This window comes from Microtus pennsylvanicus, chromosome 9 (genome assembly GCF_037038515.1).
Source record: "Microtus pennsylvanicus isolate mMicPen1 chromosome 9, mMicPen1.hap1, whole genome shotgun sequence".
In the NCBI taxonomy this organism is placed as follows: Eukaryota; Metazoa; Chordata; class Mammalia; order Rodentia; family Cricetidae; genus Microtus; species Microtus pennsylvanicus.
In genome coordinates, this window is record NC_134587.1 from 52456185 (window position 1) to 52471923 (window position 15739).

Below are 15739 nucleotides of genomic sequence, written 5' to 3' on the forward strand. Positions count from 1 at the left end.
CACACACACACACACACTAGTGCATCACAGATTTAGCATGGTGGCTTCTCTCTCTCTGCTGTCAATTCTTTAAGTGCAAGACCTGGATGTCTTTGGAGTAACCAGCACACACCTTGACACAGAGAAAAGACCCCAAGAACATTTGGTAGGTAGGTGAACACCCTAACACTGGTCACTGGGCCTCAGAAAAGCTCTCCATCTCATTCACGAAACGGCACCAAGTCTTTTCCATAAGTGATTTTATTACTGGTTAGATTTTACAAATTCTGATATCCGAACAGACTTCCACCTTAAAATTCTAAAACAAGAAAGCGACCGTTGGAGGGGGGGTTGATTTTTTTTTCCTATTTTTTTCCTTTTTCTTTTTAGGGCTATTCAAAGTAACAAACGTTTTTGTTGTTTTTTTTTTTTCGTTTTTACATTTTGCTCTGGTCATAAATATACAGAGAGAAAGAGAGGGAGAGAAAAAAACAAACAATTCATCCAAAGTATGAAGATAAAACAGTATTCCTAAGGCACGTGGCAGTCTTTGAAAATACGGAAGCTCTCAGCCAACTTAAATTATTTCTTGCTTCCTCGCTCGGTCCACAAAACTGTACAAGGACACAAATGTTGTGTTGCACATATATCTCCCAAGTAATTCCTCAGAACACACTGATGCGTTAGCCCGACGCACAAATCCTTTTTTTTTTCTCTCTGTTTCCAGGCGAGATCCTAAAACGTGGTTAGTTAGTTGCTCAAAGCCTCTATTTTTAAAATACACTTGGAATTCAACTAAAGATAATTTCTTTTTTAAAGAAATCGTGGGGGCTTGGGGAGAAGGAGGTGGCGAGTCATTAGAAAAGGTTGGTAAGAGTCGTTTGTGAAGGGCTGTGGGGCTCATGGCCCTCCAGGTTGCCAGGCACAGAAGTTAAGACTGACGTCACAGTCGGCAGGGTGGGGCTAGTCAAGTCTGTGAGGGTGGTAGGAGTGCTGGAGGGGCTGAGCGAGGCGTTGGACAGCTCCGAGGCGGGCCCCGACGGCGTCCCTGTCTGCAGCGCGGCATCCGAGGTCTTGTCCACGCCCGTGTTTTCCTGCCGTAAAAGGTTGCGTCTGAACTTGGCCCGGGCATTCTGAAACCAGACCTGTGTGGGAAGATAGGGGAGGGCCAGTGAGGAGAAGTCGGGAGGGACTGGGGAAAGCAGCCGCTCTGGGCTGCTCAACCCTGCTCTCGGGTTTTGTGAGACTCAACCCAACTGTGGCCCAGCGGGAGGTCTAGAAAGTCCGTGCCACATTTTCTCCTTGCAAAAATAAAATTACAATTTATTTTCCCCGATGGCTATAATTGGGTTGCTCTTCCTGCCAGGAAATTTCTGAGCTGAGCCCCTTGCCATGGTACTGATACTGAGACCTCAAAATGCCACTAAGCAAATGTGGCCAGTGTAGAAAGGACAGCATGCAAAAGACTTAGCAAGCAAGCAAGAAAGAGTAAAACAAAGAAAGAAGGGAAAAGATTATTGACTTCATGTTAGAAATGTTTTAGACACATTGGATTAAACAATAAATACTAAAACTCATTTTATCAGTTTCTTTGTACTTCTCAGTGTAACCACTAAAACTCTTTAAATACCTGGCTCTTGTTACATCTGTCATTGAAAACGCAAACCAGACAAATTTGGGCCATATAAAATTGAAAGACTGGGGTGGACAGTGTACCCTACAGGTTCCTGTGAGTACATTTCTAAGTGTTTCACAGTCAGTCTTCGTAAATACTAAAACGGCCTGAAGAACGTGGAAATGAAACAATAAAACAACTAGGAAGAAGGTGGCCAGGACCCTTTGCTCTCAGCGGGAGAAGCCCTGGAGTGCAGCGAACACAAGGTTTACTTTCACTTTTTCTGGGGTCTCTCTCTCTCTCTCTCTCTCTCTCTCTCTCTCTCTCTCTCTCTCTCTCTCTCTCTCTCTCTCTTATACACACACACACACACACACACACACACACACACACACACACACACACCCCTGTATATATCAGTGAAGATGTACACAAAACTCACCCATATTCCCACCAGCCCTCTGACCACAGCAATGAATGCAGAGACCCTGAGGTACCCGGGGTCCACGCAGTGCTTAAGAGGAGGGGCAGGAAATCCAGGCCACTACTGCGGAATAAGGGAAAAGGTCCAAAAGGCAAGGCGCCTTCACTTCCTTCTGCGTAAGAGAACTCCTGGCCCAATGCTTCCCCATAAAACAAAGGGCCTTGGGGGTTCTGAAGGCTCCAGGATGTCCAGTTGCATGGTTCCAGATGTGTCTGCATCTGCCTGTCTTCCTAGTGTCTGACAGGGGTGGGATGAGCCAGCTCCTGACTTCATCCTTAGGACCACCCCAGTTGCAAGAAGCCTGTGGCCTCAAGCCCCCCTCAGACATCCTGACACAATTCAGGCTCAATTAGCAGCCAAGTCTGTCAGGAAGAAGAGATGTTCCCCATGGCTCCCTAGAACAGAGTCCTCTCAAGGAGAAAGCACATTTCTCAGCTCTCTGCCTAAAAGAAACTTATCAGTCTTTGGGGGGCTAGCAGATGAGTGTGAGGTTTCAAAGACCATCCTCAGCATTGCACATCTAGTTAGGTCCTGCCCTGAGTGGGAGACTGCTCATCTGGCCTGGGGGAGGGGAGCAATGGATAGAGACAGGCCTAAGACAGACTTCTTCATAGTCACAAGAAGATCAAGCAATGAGAAAGGCCAGGGCCTGGTGCTGCTCCCCAGCCACTGTCCTGGCCTGCACATGTGGGCGGGTCCTGGGAATGAGTTCACTGTTCATCAGGAGCTCCAGGAAGCCCTTAGCCTGTTAGCTATTTCCCGGCGTTGTCCCAACAGCTCATGTGTAAACAATGACACCATCTTCACAGCTGCCTTCTCAGCTTTACAGGATCCCAAGCACTAGGAATCTGCTCAATGGAAATCTAAAGTCAACTCTAAACTTGGCTACTCCATGTGGGGTTTCACCAAAATTCAACCCAAAGAATGTAGAGGGCAGGGGATCCTGTCCAACCCTAAGTCTATGAGAGAGAAGATGAAGACTAAATGTTGGAAGACGCGTAAATTGCTGCTGGGGCTCACATGAGAAATGATGATGCTAACATGACTTGTGTTGTGGACCAGGCTTCTTGCCATCCTATACCCTCCCTGGTTAAAGCCTGAGACAAGCCAGGCACATGGTTTCTATTACTAGTCCCATTTTATAGATTTAAATGTTACCTATGATCACAAAGGACTATTTGCCATTTAAAAAAAAAGTTCATGCTCTCCCTATCATATGACCCTGAGTAGCTCAGCAAGTGAATGAATGGATGAATGAATGAATGAATGAATGAATGAAGCAACTTGGGCAGTAGAAAGAGCATTCATTCATTCACTCTGCCAGTGACCAGCCTAGTGAACTTTGGCTGGTCCCTTTCCTACTTGTATGGAAAGAAGTTTGGAGCACACCACATTTCTGTGGCTTTTTGTGGTTTGGGTGGGTTTGGGATCTCAGGGCAGCTGCGAGTAGCACATAAATGATCTGCCGCACCTGCCCACCCTCCTAAAGCCAGAGCCCTGACTGGTCTAGTGCTTCGAGTTCCACTCTACACATAGTGCCTCTGGGTTACACTTTAGGGACAGCAAGGCCAAGTTCAGGCGTAGGATCATCAGGACACAACCAATGCCACCGACTATGAGTACCTCAGCCTGGCACAGAAGGGATCCTGGGAAGTCCGAGGAGAGTGAAGATACACCATTGTGGTGTGCCTCTTGTCCAGGCTCCAACTGTCCGAGGAGCCGTTTTTTGCTCACTAACCTCCTTCATGCAGATTGCTTTCATCAAGAAGGCTGGGAGAGACAGGCCTGATGGTACATGTCTGTAATCCCAGTACTTGAATGGCAAAAGCAAGACCATGAGTTGCAGAACAGCCTAGATGACAAATCGAGACCCACTGGACACCCCCAACAAATATTCTGGAACACTAAAGAATCCATCTAAAAGGTGAAGCCTCATACCCAAAGATACCCTGACATTTCTTAGCACGTCAGCGGCTGTATCCAGCGTCAATCAGATAGGCTGGGGAAACAGGACACAGCCACTCCACTGAGCTCTGGGAGAAATGTCTCACAACAGAAGAGAAGGAATGAAGAATTATAGCCTCTCAGGATGCAGGAAGCTGAGGAAAGAGGATTGCCATGGCTTTGAGGCCAGTCTGGGGGCTATGGAGTAAGTGCCAAGCTGGCCTGAGTTACATAATAAGAAAGGACATCCCTAAAATCTAGGGACCTAGCTCAGTCTACAGAGTACTTGCCTAGCATGCATTAAATCTGAGCTGGTTCCTCAGCATAGCATAAACAGATGGAGTATCCAGGTCATCCTAGCTACAGATCGTGTTCAAGGCCAACCTGAACTAGATCACACCTCAAGCAGCAACAACAAAAACCTGCTTTGGAAATAAATAACAACCCAATTATAGCCTCTGGTGTTACCATTCATGAAGATGATGATAATGGTGGGCATTCTTCCTTTGTAATAGTGTCAGGCACTGTCTGAGCAGAGCTCTAAGTGTTTGTGCCATCTTAACTCAATACTCCTGTGAGAGAGGCTTACTATTAGTGCCAGTTTACAGGTATGGAGACCAAGGCACAGCCAGGGAGAGGCAGAACTAAGGTGTGGATCCTTTTAAGCCCATCCTTGACTCTGACCGCATAGCCTCAACATTATGGACCTGGGTTTCCACAGTGGCATTTCTCTCCTATTTGCCTTATGGGTTTGAATGGTGGTTCTATTATTTCTATTATTTTGTGAACTTTTTAAAAAGACTCTTCAGCTGGCAGAGGAAGGTGGATCTCTATGAGTTCGAGGCCAGCCTGGTCTACAAGAGCTAGTTCCAGGGCAGTCTCTAAAGCTACAGAGAAACCCTGCCTCAAAAAAAAAAAAACAAAACAAAACAAAAACTAACAAATAGATTTAAAAAAAAAAGATTCTTCAAGGAACTAAAAACTACGAACACTGGAGAGAACTCACGAACTTATCTGTACCCCCAGGTCTGTCACTGAATGGCTGTGAGGCCTTGGAGAGTTTCTCCACCTCTCTGGGCTGGGGCCCTCTCCTTCACAGCTCAGTAGAAGAGCACTTGCCTACATGTGTAAGATCCTGGCTTGGATCCTTGTGACTGTAAGAAACAAAACAAAAAATTCAAAGCAAGTCACCTGTGAAACTCCCTCCCAGTGTGTCTGTGTCCATCCTGAAGTTGTCTAATGCCAGACAGAGCAATCACCACTTTATAAGTGGGGACCAGAGGCCCAAGAGACGAAGCACTCACCTCTCTTCAGGGAAGCCTTCACCACTTCCTGACTGGGCTCAGACCTCCCCTACCCCAACCATGCATGTTCTTACTGTACACTCAGAATAACCCCTGGGCTAATGACGACTAACTAAGGATGGTTTGGAGCCATTGGCGCTTAAATGTTCTTTTAAAGTCAGATTTCCCCATGTGTGAGTTATTCTCCTTCACAGGTAGGGGCTCAGGGTCAGAGAAGAAGAAATAAAGCACCAAACCCCAGAGCACATAACCCTTAACCCTGGGAGGGGGGAACTGAACCAGTCCACCAGTCCACCACCTCCCAAAGCTATGTTACCAGTTGTCTCACCCCAATCACTCCAACCCAGATCCCATCGACATCAGTGCCTGGATTCTGATCCCCACAGCAAGTCACTTCATCTTGCTAAGTCCTAAAATCTCAACTATAAAGTAGAGGGAAAGATGCAGGACAGACCGACGCACAACCAGGAAGATGCTTTGCAGTCATGACCAGTTAGGCTCTTTGGGAACAGAAAGGATTTGTGCAGGAGATGGAGAGATGTCTAGAAGGAAGAGAGACCTTCCCCCAACCTACAGGTCCTGAGCGAGCCTGGGAGGCTCAGAGGAGAGGATACTTTACCGGTTGGCTGGACAGTCACCAGTGAAGTGTGGCTTTGGGGACCTTCATGTGCTCATCTGCACTATGCAGAGGGGAATCCTAACTGGGTCACAGAGTGCCTGGTACCTCCCACCCCCACTGATTGTAATCAATGAGTAAGTACTTGTTTTTCTGTCTCTAACAGGCAAACAACTTCAACGCCAGTTTATCCAAGTGCCATAGCACCTAGCACTGGATTGTCAGAGACAGATAAACTGTAAATCCCCCGTGTTCCTAAGCCGGGAATCCAGGCTCCTGCCTCCAAAGGCCAGCATGCTCAGACTCCTCTGTATTAAGACTGAACTGTGAACCTTCATTTAATCTAGACAGCTGGGAGAGAGCTGTGCCCTACTTGGTGACCTTTTTACAGATGAAAAAGCTATGGCTCAGAGAAGGCAACTGATTTGTCCAAGACACACAGCAGGTGCAATAAAGCAGGGGGTCTCTCTGAGCCCAGGTTTTTCTGAATTCCAGATCCCCCCCCTACCCCCGCTGTTTCCCAGTATCCCATAAAGGATCTGGAAAGAAAAAGTCTTTTGTTCTCAGGTTCAGGCTGGCCCTGAACTAAAGGAGGGAGGGCCTGGGGAGGGGAGGGGACGGGAGAGGAGGCGAGGGCCTGGGGAGGGGATGGTTGCCAAGAATGGTCCCTGACCTAGCCCAAGACCAGAGAGTCAGAAGGAACTTGAGTCATGACCAGAGCAGAAGAGGTTCCCCTGGAGTCCAGGCCTGGGGAACAAAAACTACCAAACACAGCCCAAACAGAGGGGACTCAGAGAGCAGCAGTGTGCCTTTGGAATTCCTTCAGCTCCCTTGCTAGGTCCCTCTGGGAGCCCAATGCTAAAGGGTTTCCCAGACACTGCCCGGTGCCTACCTGGACTCTAGGCTCTATGAAGATCTGCAGATCTCTGAGATCTGTGATCATACCCGCCTCACAATCACAGCCTGCCGCCACCACCACTGCCACCACCCAAGTTTTCTCATTTTGGTTTCCTTTCTGACAGTCACTGAAACTTTCTTAAGAGAGGCTATGCACCCCTTCTGATCTGTCAGTTCCTCGGTGTCAACCTATCGGGACCCGAGGCTGAATGATGAACGGCCTGGACTTCAGTCCCAGGACCTATCCTCTCTGTGACACCACATTCAGGTTACTTAGTCTCTCAGATTTTTGTTTGTTTGGGATTTTTGTTAAACTTCTTCTAAGGGGGGTTTCTGCCTTGTATTATGAGGGAACTGAGGTCTCACAGTCAGCACTGTTCAGAGCAGTGATCACATGACTAAGTTGATGATCTTTTTAACTAGCATCCATTGAGCATAAAGCATATTAACTCAGTTGTCACCTACAAGACCTCAGCAGCACCTCCCACCTGTGGCATGGGTGAATGACTTCTTGTGTGTATTTTACACGGAGTGAACTGAGGCTCAGGAGACGTTAGAGGTTTGCCTAACACTGGGGATGAGTATCAGAAGAACAGAAAAGTTGAAATTTGTTGTCCCACCATGTCCCAACATGGTGCTGCAAGTTTGGACCCCAGAACATCTTTGGGGGTGTGGAAATCCCATGCAAATTCCAGGTCTTGTCTATCAAGAAAGCACCCTTACACAGGTGTGATCCCATTGATCCCCAAGCACTATGCTACTTCTCCCCATCCTATAAGGTGACGTCATTAGACAAGCCTCTACACCCAGTAGATCTGCAGGCATACCACAGCACTACCAAACCTGTTTCCTGGAAAGTCTGAAGGACAGACAACATAAAACAAACAACAACAACCCAGGAGACAAATTAGAGCTGCCAGAAGAAAATCCAATAAGAATGAATGGAGGCCAAAGGAGTAGAGGAACAACTTGAGGCAGCAACCATCCCTTGGGTGGGGACAAAGCAGGAGGGCTCTGGATTCATCTGAAACTCTTGAAACTCTCAAAACATGAGCAAGTTGAAGAGCTTTGACTAAGGGACGGTGACTAAGAATGGTTTACAAGCATAAAGTATGGAGACAGAGGACTGCACAGAGGGGAAAAAAGAGGATTAAAACAGGGAGTATGACAACAGGCGAAAGTGTTGACTTTCTAAAGACAGGCTACTGCAGTAGAAAAGGAAAGCTGAAGGCAGACAGGCAGAAGGATCTTCCAAAGTCCTGCTCAGCGTGAGGTTCTGCCTCAGGCCCTGGCAGCTGCTCCCACCCGGCCCAGCTGACCTGGAGGACTCTCTTGGTGAGGCCAGTCTTTTGCGCGAGCTGCTTCAAGTCCTTGGCATCGGGATTGTGGTTAATGGCAAAGTAAGACTTCATTGTCCGAAGCTGGTGGTGCTTGAAGGAGGTGCGCATGCGCTTTGTCTTTTGGCTGCTGGGGTAGGGCTGGTCACGATCCAGGTGTTCAGCGTCGTTCTCGTTACAACTCAGCGCTGGGAAAGGGACACAAAAGCAGCAGGTAAATTTTCTGACTCTACCTGGTCTGTCAGTTCTGAGCTCCACACCCTCACTACCCACTGACAAATGCATCTAGTCTGGGAACCCAGTTGTGTGCACACAAACGCTGAAAAAGGGATAGTAAGCCCAATTTCAATGTAGAGAAAATGAAGCTCTCTGAAAATGTGACCTGCCTAGGGAACAGTGGATTCAAACCCAGGTCTTGGAAAAACAAAACAAAACACCCGGAAGTCATCCTATTGCAAGAGTAATTGGAAGGGCAGCAGCGGAGACTTGTTGATGGCTTTGGGGGTTTCAGATGCTGCACTAAAAGGCTTTCTCTTTATCTTTTATGTGTATTTATTTTGTGTGTGGGTTGGGGGAAGGGGTTCTGGGATTGAACTCAGGTTCTACAAACTTGGCAACAAGCCCCTTGGCCCACTGAGTCAGTTTGTTAGTCCCTAAAAGGTTTTCTTTGCAAGTCCATAGCGACTGGACACTTATAGCAACTTTTTAAATACAGGTGTTGAGACTGTGGCTCACAAAGGCAAGCCCAGAAACAGCCTCTGAGTTGGTGGGCCTGCACTTTTTGTTTCCCAAGCACCCGCCAAGGATACCCCTTAGTAGTGAATGGCACTAGCACCCAGAAGCTGTTGATTAAGGGCTTCCATCAACTCTCCCTCCCGAAGGACTGGGCGGGCTCCAGGCTTCCAGCACCAGGCCTACGGTTGAAAAAATGCATTTTGTAGATTAATCTTCAGCACTGTCCTGTGAGCTGCTCCCAGTTTCACAGAAGCAAATGGGGTTCTGGGGAGTTAGAAGCTTGGCCATCTCAGGGAGAGTGAGGAGGTAGACTCTTACCAGAAGGAAAGGAAGCGGCAGGAAGATAGCAATACACAGTAGATGCCTATCTTGCCTTCTGACTTTATGTGTCACTGTTCCCATTTTAGAGGTGAAGAAACTCAGGCCAAGGAAAGGAAGTCACACCCCCACACTAGTAAAGACTGAGCCCAGAGTCAACACTAGAGTCCCCCTGTTTCCTGCTGGAACACCTCCAGGGAAGGAGAGATAAAACCCGACTTCAGGAAGCCCACCCCATCCCAGGGCTTTACTGGGGTCTAAGGAGGGCTCTTGGTTGGGGAGCATCAGGAACTGCTCAGCTGATGGACACATGAGATCCCCAGTAAGTCCCATTTCAACCCCCCCTTTAAGGAACCGGGAAAATACCTTTTACCACAGTGAAAGGCAACATAGTGCATGCCTAGAATAGAGGTGTCAAAACTAGCAGGTAAATGCAAATAGTGCCCAGTTAGATTTGAATTTCTGATAAACAGATAATTTTGATCATATGTCCCAAAGACTGCATGGGCCCAAAAGATATGAAAATTTTATCTAAGGTTGTTTGGGACATTTCTAAATTTTGCCATAAATGCAGAATTAAGTGGCTATCCTGACAACACTACCTACAACGCTCCTTGGAGACCTCGCTCTCCTCTTGCCCAAATGCCACTGGCTCCCTGAAAAACTCAGACTATTTGGGTCCTACTTCTAAGTTTGAAGCTGTAAGCCAGGGGCAACACTATACCAGGGTGTATATCCACGTGTACCAAAGCATGCAAATGCCCCTTCTCCTCCAACCAGTGTTCCCATCTAGAACACGGAGAGTGAAGAATTTAAAAAGGATCAGACCACGACTCCCACTAGCCAGCAGCACTAACCTCACTCAGGGAATGGAACCTTTTCTTTCTCCCAGTCCTCAGTTCTGCCTGGGTGGGGCAGGCCTCCCCCACGGGGAATCTCTGGGCTCATCCCTCTGCCCAGCCCCCACCTAGGGCCTCACTGCTGTTAATGAGCTCCGCGGGGACCCTGGCGCCCTGTAGGCCCAAGGGAGGTGCCCTGAGCACGGCCTACCGTGGGGGAAGGTGGTATCCAGAGAAGGGAGGGAGGGAGGGGGGCAGAGATGACTGAGGTAGAAAGCTAGAGAAGGAGGAAGGGGGAGGGGCGGGAAGATGAACAGAGCCAAGGGAAAGAAGTAGGAAAATAGAGGGAGAAAATGAGAAAGCTCTGGTGACACGGGGGTAGGTGACTGGACGCGATGAATAGGGAGTCCCGGAAATAAGGGGGATATCCTCTGTGATGGGGAATTCTTGTGATAGAACTCATCCCGGGGCTCAAGGAGACAGGGACCCTAAGGAGAAGACTTTTGGCTAGGAAGTCGAGACCAAGCCAAGGCCCTGCAAGCGGTGAAGGCTGGGGTTGAAACATTAGGAAGCAGAATAGCAGAGGAGGCGCCCACGCTTAGACCCTCCTCACTCGCACCCCTAAAGCCTGGGGCCGTGTGGGGATTCCCCAAGATCGTGTCTGGGGAGGAGCGAGGGTCTGAGAGGAGGGAGAGGACCAGGGCTTTCTCCCCCCCCCCTTTTTTTCCTCTCAATTAGGCCGATTCAATGGAGCTAAAGAGCTCGTAAAATCATGAATAATTTACTCGTGATCTGTTATTAACCCATCGGGTTTCGAGCTCTTGTCGCTGGGACTGAACCTGTAATCAAATCTGACTTTGCCTCATTTTACTAAAGACGAGACTGTAGGTTCAATTGTCTAAATAATGGATTGGAATCAAATCAGTAATTACGCCGTCAGACGCGCGCGCGCACACACACACACACACGTACACACACACACACACACACACACACACACACACACACACAAGCGGGGGTTTGGGGAGGCATGGCCGGCCAGCGGATATGCTCGCAACTCCGGCGACCCTGAAGCGCAGAAAACGCGCCGCAAAGTGCAAGTCCGGGGGCCCACGCTGGCCCCGGCCGACCTGCAGCCTGGGTTCGGGGAGATCTGTGTACCGCCTCTGGGACGGGGGCAGCAGTCCAGGACCAGAGGGGCCTTGGGAGGAGGGCGGCCGCGGCTTCCGCCCCGGAAGGACTTTTCGACCCTGCGACCCGAAGCCTGGGTCGCCCTCCCACGGACCCCAAACCCAGGGACCCTCGCTGCGCCCCTTCCCATCAAGTGCCCAGCTCCATCTCCCTCGGCAAGATCGTCTACCCGAGCGCGGCTTTGCAAAGTATCCATGTGTGTCTGGCCCCTGGCTGCGGGGCGCTTGCACAAGCAAACTGGTGTCCTCGCAATCAGAAGCACGCGTTCCCTTTCCACACACACTGCCCACAGCCTCACCCACCGGGTCCCTCGTTACAACCCCAGCTGCCCCACGGCACACATTGCAGCCATTTCTCTCCTGCCAGCTCCAGGAGAAGAAGGAGGCAAAAGACAGATCTGAAAACTGGCTGCAAGCAAAAAGAATCACCCTCTCTTCCCAACTTAGTCCCGGTAGCTCCGAATAAGTGAGTCGCACAGCGAGCGCCTGGGAGCCGAACGCCGCTCCTCCCTGGACTGAGAGTCCTGGCGGGTCAAGGCCCAAGACTCCCTCACGCTAGAAGAGCAGACAAACTAGAAACACTTCGGCGGAAAGAAAAGAACAGAAAGGACAGACAGGAAAGAATGTGGGGGGTCAAAGAGAAAAATGAGGTAACAGAGGGGCCTCTCCGGAACCCAGCTACCAGTTATATCTACCCGTTGCCTCCTGGGAAGAATAAGGCTGGGAAAACAAAAAGCAAAATTAAATCTCGGAGCCTCTCACTCTTTTCGCACAATCATAACCGGGTGCTACCTGTGTTAAAAAAAAAAAAATCAGACCACTCCACACCATGTACTCTAGAGGCCGCTGGGTTTGGGTAGAAACGGGCCTGGGCCGATTCTGCTCTTTATTTTAGGGCTCTAAAGAACGGCTTCTTTAGCAGTGCTTCCGAGAAATTTCAAATCCCTGAACCAATCACCACTTTATCACTTAGCCAACCGAGGGTTGCATTCCCCCCTCCCCAATCGGTCACAGGACCAGCAATTTCGTTGGAGCGGAAAAATGAGCTACTCCACTTGTCCCCCATTTCCCTACCTAAGCAGTTCGGGCTATTTAAAATCATAAGGGCCCTGATTTCTTCCTTCCCCGGCCGCAGGCACAGACTTGGATGGTTTTGGTTTTGTGCACCCCCCGCCCAATATTGTAATTTAGACTAGAGGGAAAAGGAGGAAAAAAATCTCAGCATCCGATTTGTTGTTACAGACTTAAGAGGGGGTATAACTGCAAATAAACTAGTTCGGAAGCCAGGCACGTTCCTAAGCCTTCCCGGGCCCTGAGGACTTCGGGAGCTGTTGTGGGACCTTTAGAACCTCCGCCACCTTCCCCCCCCCCAGAGTCGGAATGGTTTGGGGGTGCAACAGGAAAGCGCCGCACTTCAAAGAAATGTGAATAGAGACCCCCGCAGCCCACTGTGAGGACCCGCCTGCCCCTGCTTCTTCGGTTGCTTGCTACAAGGGGAAGGGAAATCTCGGAGACCTGGCGGTGCCCCAGGATCCGGCTGGACAGAGGGACCCAGGGCCCTTGAAAGTAACAGCTCTAAGCCTGCCGCCCTGGGCTGTAAGCCAAACCCAACGGTGCCCATGGCCACCACCAGACTTTTCTCTTGGGACCCTCGCAGCCTAGCTCTGGTAGCCTCCCTACCCTCAGCCATTCCGCTACTCTGAGCATGTATGGTGTCGTTGCCGCCTTGCTTTCTTTCCCCGCACTTTTTGTACAGCAAAGCGTGCTACCCAAACCAAATACAATCCTTAAACGACAAGATCCTGCATCTGGATCACCAATGAACTAAAGCTTTCTCACCTAGCACTTAAATCAAAGGAGCACCAACTGAAAGCCAGAAGGCTAACGTCCCTTCTACCAGGCACCCTGATGCAGTAGGGCCTGCAAAGCCAGGGGCCAGAGTACCGGCTGTAAGCCAAGCACACTGAAATCTTTCCCCCCAAGTAGCCAGAGTTTTCAGACGGTCTTCCACTCACCAGCGTTGTAGGCTGCCAGATCCGCCCCAGGTCCTGGACTCTTGCGCTTTCTCGGCCTCCCTTTCTGCACAGTGCCCACGCCGTTGTAGTAGGGAAGACCCAGAGGGTTAGCCCCGGCTGCGCCCAATCCTGCACTCTTAGCTGCTGCGGCTGCGGCTGCGGCTGCCGCCACGTCGGCATGATTGAAGTGTGCCGGGTATTCACCCTGCAGCAGTGCCTCGAAGTGCAAGCGGCAATAGACCAGGCTGTCCTTCATGCCGAAGTGGTCGCCGGTGGTCAGCATCTTGTTACACGTGGTGCATGTGAAGCAATTGAGGTGATAAACCAAGTCCCGAGCACGCATCACCATCTCTGAAGCCGAGATGCCCAGGTGGCAGCGGGCACAGCGCTGCACAGAGAACCGCCTGTGGGGACCATGGAGGGAGGGGCTGTGGGGACAAATAGTTGGACATCCCCCCATATCCCTGTACTCCTCCTTCAGGTGCTGCTGCTACCGCTGGGGGTGGGGGCTCCTCAAGATGGACAGCCTGGACTTGACTGAGGATTAGTAGAGAGGGAACGAGATTTTAACCCAGGCCTGGCCTACCTGAAACAGTTTTCCTTAACCATTTTCATACCCACAAGAGATTCTACTTTATTCAGAACCTGAGCAAGTCTTAAGAAAGTCTTTACTTAGAACGGGGAGACTCTCCCTCACTTACCCCTTCCTCAACCTTTGCCCCTGCCCTCCAGACCAGCACCTGGGAATCTTACACACCGCTGTAATTTGGAAGAAACAGAGATGGGGGAAAGAGAGAAACAGAGACAGAGACACAGAGAGAACACATAAATAGGCCCTAACTCTAATGCTGGGAGGAGAAAGAGGGACTTAGGCTCTTCAACCCTGGCCAACTTTTATTATCACCCCCACCCCCAAAGACCCAGAACTACTGCCTGTCCTTTCTCCCTCCAGCTTGGTTCCACATCAGCCAGGCTGCCAGAGTTTTGGGTTGTCTATTTCTATCACTTCTGGTTGAGTCAAGAAACTTCAAAAGAGAAAGGAGTGTGAAGACCTCCCCCACCCAAGCTGAGTTTTTAAGCGCCCTAAACTCAGAGAGGGGGGTAACCAGCTTTTCTGTTCTTATATGTCATGATTCTTTCCATGAGTACACCAAATTGCTAATGTAGAAAGTTGTTGTCAAATTTGGTGGGTGCTGGCTTGGAGAAAGAAGGTCTTGGGTAGGGCAACCTCTACTGGAAGCCAAAGAAAAGGAGATGGACGATTCAGTCCCTAAGGCCAGCGGGGTCTGGGCAGGATCTACCTGTAGTAGTCTTCTTTACAGTAGATGCTGCCGTCCTTGCTGAAGCAGGTGAGCTCTGACTCCAGGTTGAGCTTGCATTCACAGCACTTGAGGCAGCGCATGTGCCACTGCTTGTCCACTGCCAGCAGGTAGTATCTGTCAGAGATCTTGCCCCCACAGCCAGCACACAGCGCAGCTCGGTCACTGCTGATGGACGGCATGGTCTACAAAGGGAGAAGAGAGCCCCGTAAGCGGCAGTGTGCTCCCACCGAGAAAACCGGCCCCGAGCTCCTTCCTTGGCCCAGGCTAGCCTTGAAATTCACCTAGGCGGCAGTCTGGAAGGGCAGCCCATTTTCTCCATCTAACCGGCCTAATCTGAGCAGCTAAGGGCCCAAGCTACGCACTCAGCTCCAGGAAAGCACCCAGACAAACCGCAGCTCCAATTTCAAGTTCTAAGTTGATCTCGGGCCTTAGGTCTCCTTATTCTTGCTCTCCAGCCCTTAGCCCCTCTACGCCCCTGCTGCCTTTAAATATTGGAATAGAGGGAGCTTTTCTCCTGATTTCTCCAAGGGAATTCCTTAAACTGTTTATTCACAGCCCTCGTTCCCAGGAAAGAGCTAAGGGATGAAGTAAGGTGAGTATTAAAAGTCTTGCTGCACACACACACACACATACTCCTCTTCAGAGGGGCAGCAGGCAAGGTTCCTAGCCACAAGCCTCAGTAGGCTCAGGATCCTTCAGCCAGGGCAGGTTCAGCAACTTCGGGCTCCTCTGCCACACTAGCTGGGTCCCGCTTGGGTCTTGGGAGGTTAAGAGGGACATAGGGCCACCGTCCAAGAGTGTGCAAGGAAGGCCCAATCCGAATCTTTTTTTTACCAAACTGAGGAGCAGGGGCGTTTATCCAGAAAGGGTTCAGGGGAAACCGGGAGGTCAGTGAGCTGTGGCTCTCCTCTAAAAGGGAGAAGCACGGGCCAGGCTTCCCACCTCCTCTGTTTCTAAAGGTCACTCTGCAGCCGCTGCTCAGCGTCTGCTAGTCGGGCCCCGGGGGAGGCTATTTGGGGCCGGGACGGCGGAGCCAGGTACAGAGACGCCAGGCCAGAGCCTGAACTTCGAACTATCGCCTGGTCAAATTAGGCAAGCTAGAAGTACGAGGACGCGAGCAACAAAAATTGCTAGCCCAGAAGTC

The 15739-nt window shown here is 50.2% G+C and overlaps 1 protein-coding gene across 3 annotated transcripts in view; it reads right to left on the minus strand.

Moving 5' to 3' along the window:
* Positions 1–222: 222 nt before the first annotated feature.
* Positions 223–15739, minus strand: part of Lhx2 (LIM homeobox 2) — a 28124-nt gene continuing 12607 nt past the window's right edge. For 2 of the 3 annotated variants that reach the window (XM_075986066.1, XM_075986065.1), the window contains exons 2-5: positions 14575–14777; positions 13274–13677; positions 8159–8364; positions 223–1124 (exon numbers count right to left, since the gene is read on the minus strand). In XM_075986066.1, the coding sequence (XP_075842181.1) occupies positions 837–1124; positions 8159–8364; positions 13274–13677; positions 14575–14774 (1098 nt within the window). In that variant the 5' untranslated portion in view covers positions 14775–14777 and the 3' untranslated portion in view covers positions 223–836. Of the gene's footprint in view, positions 1125–8158; positions 8365–13269; positions 13678–14574; positions 14778–15739 lie in introns of those variants that run through there. The other variant, XM_075986067.1, reaches the window with a different exon arrangement.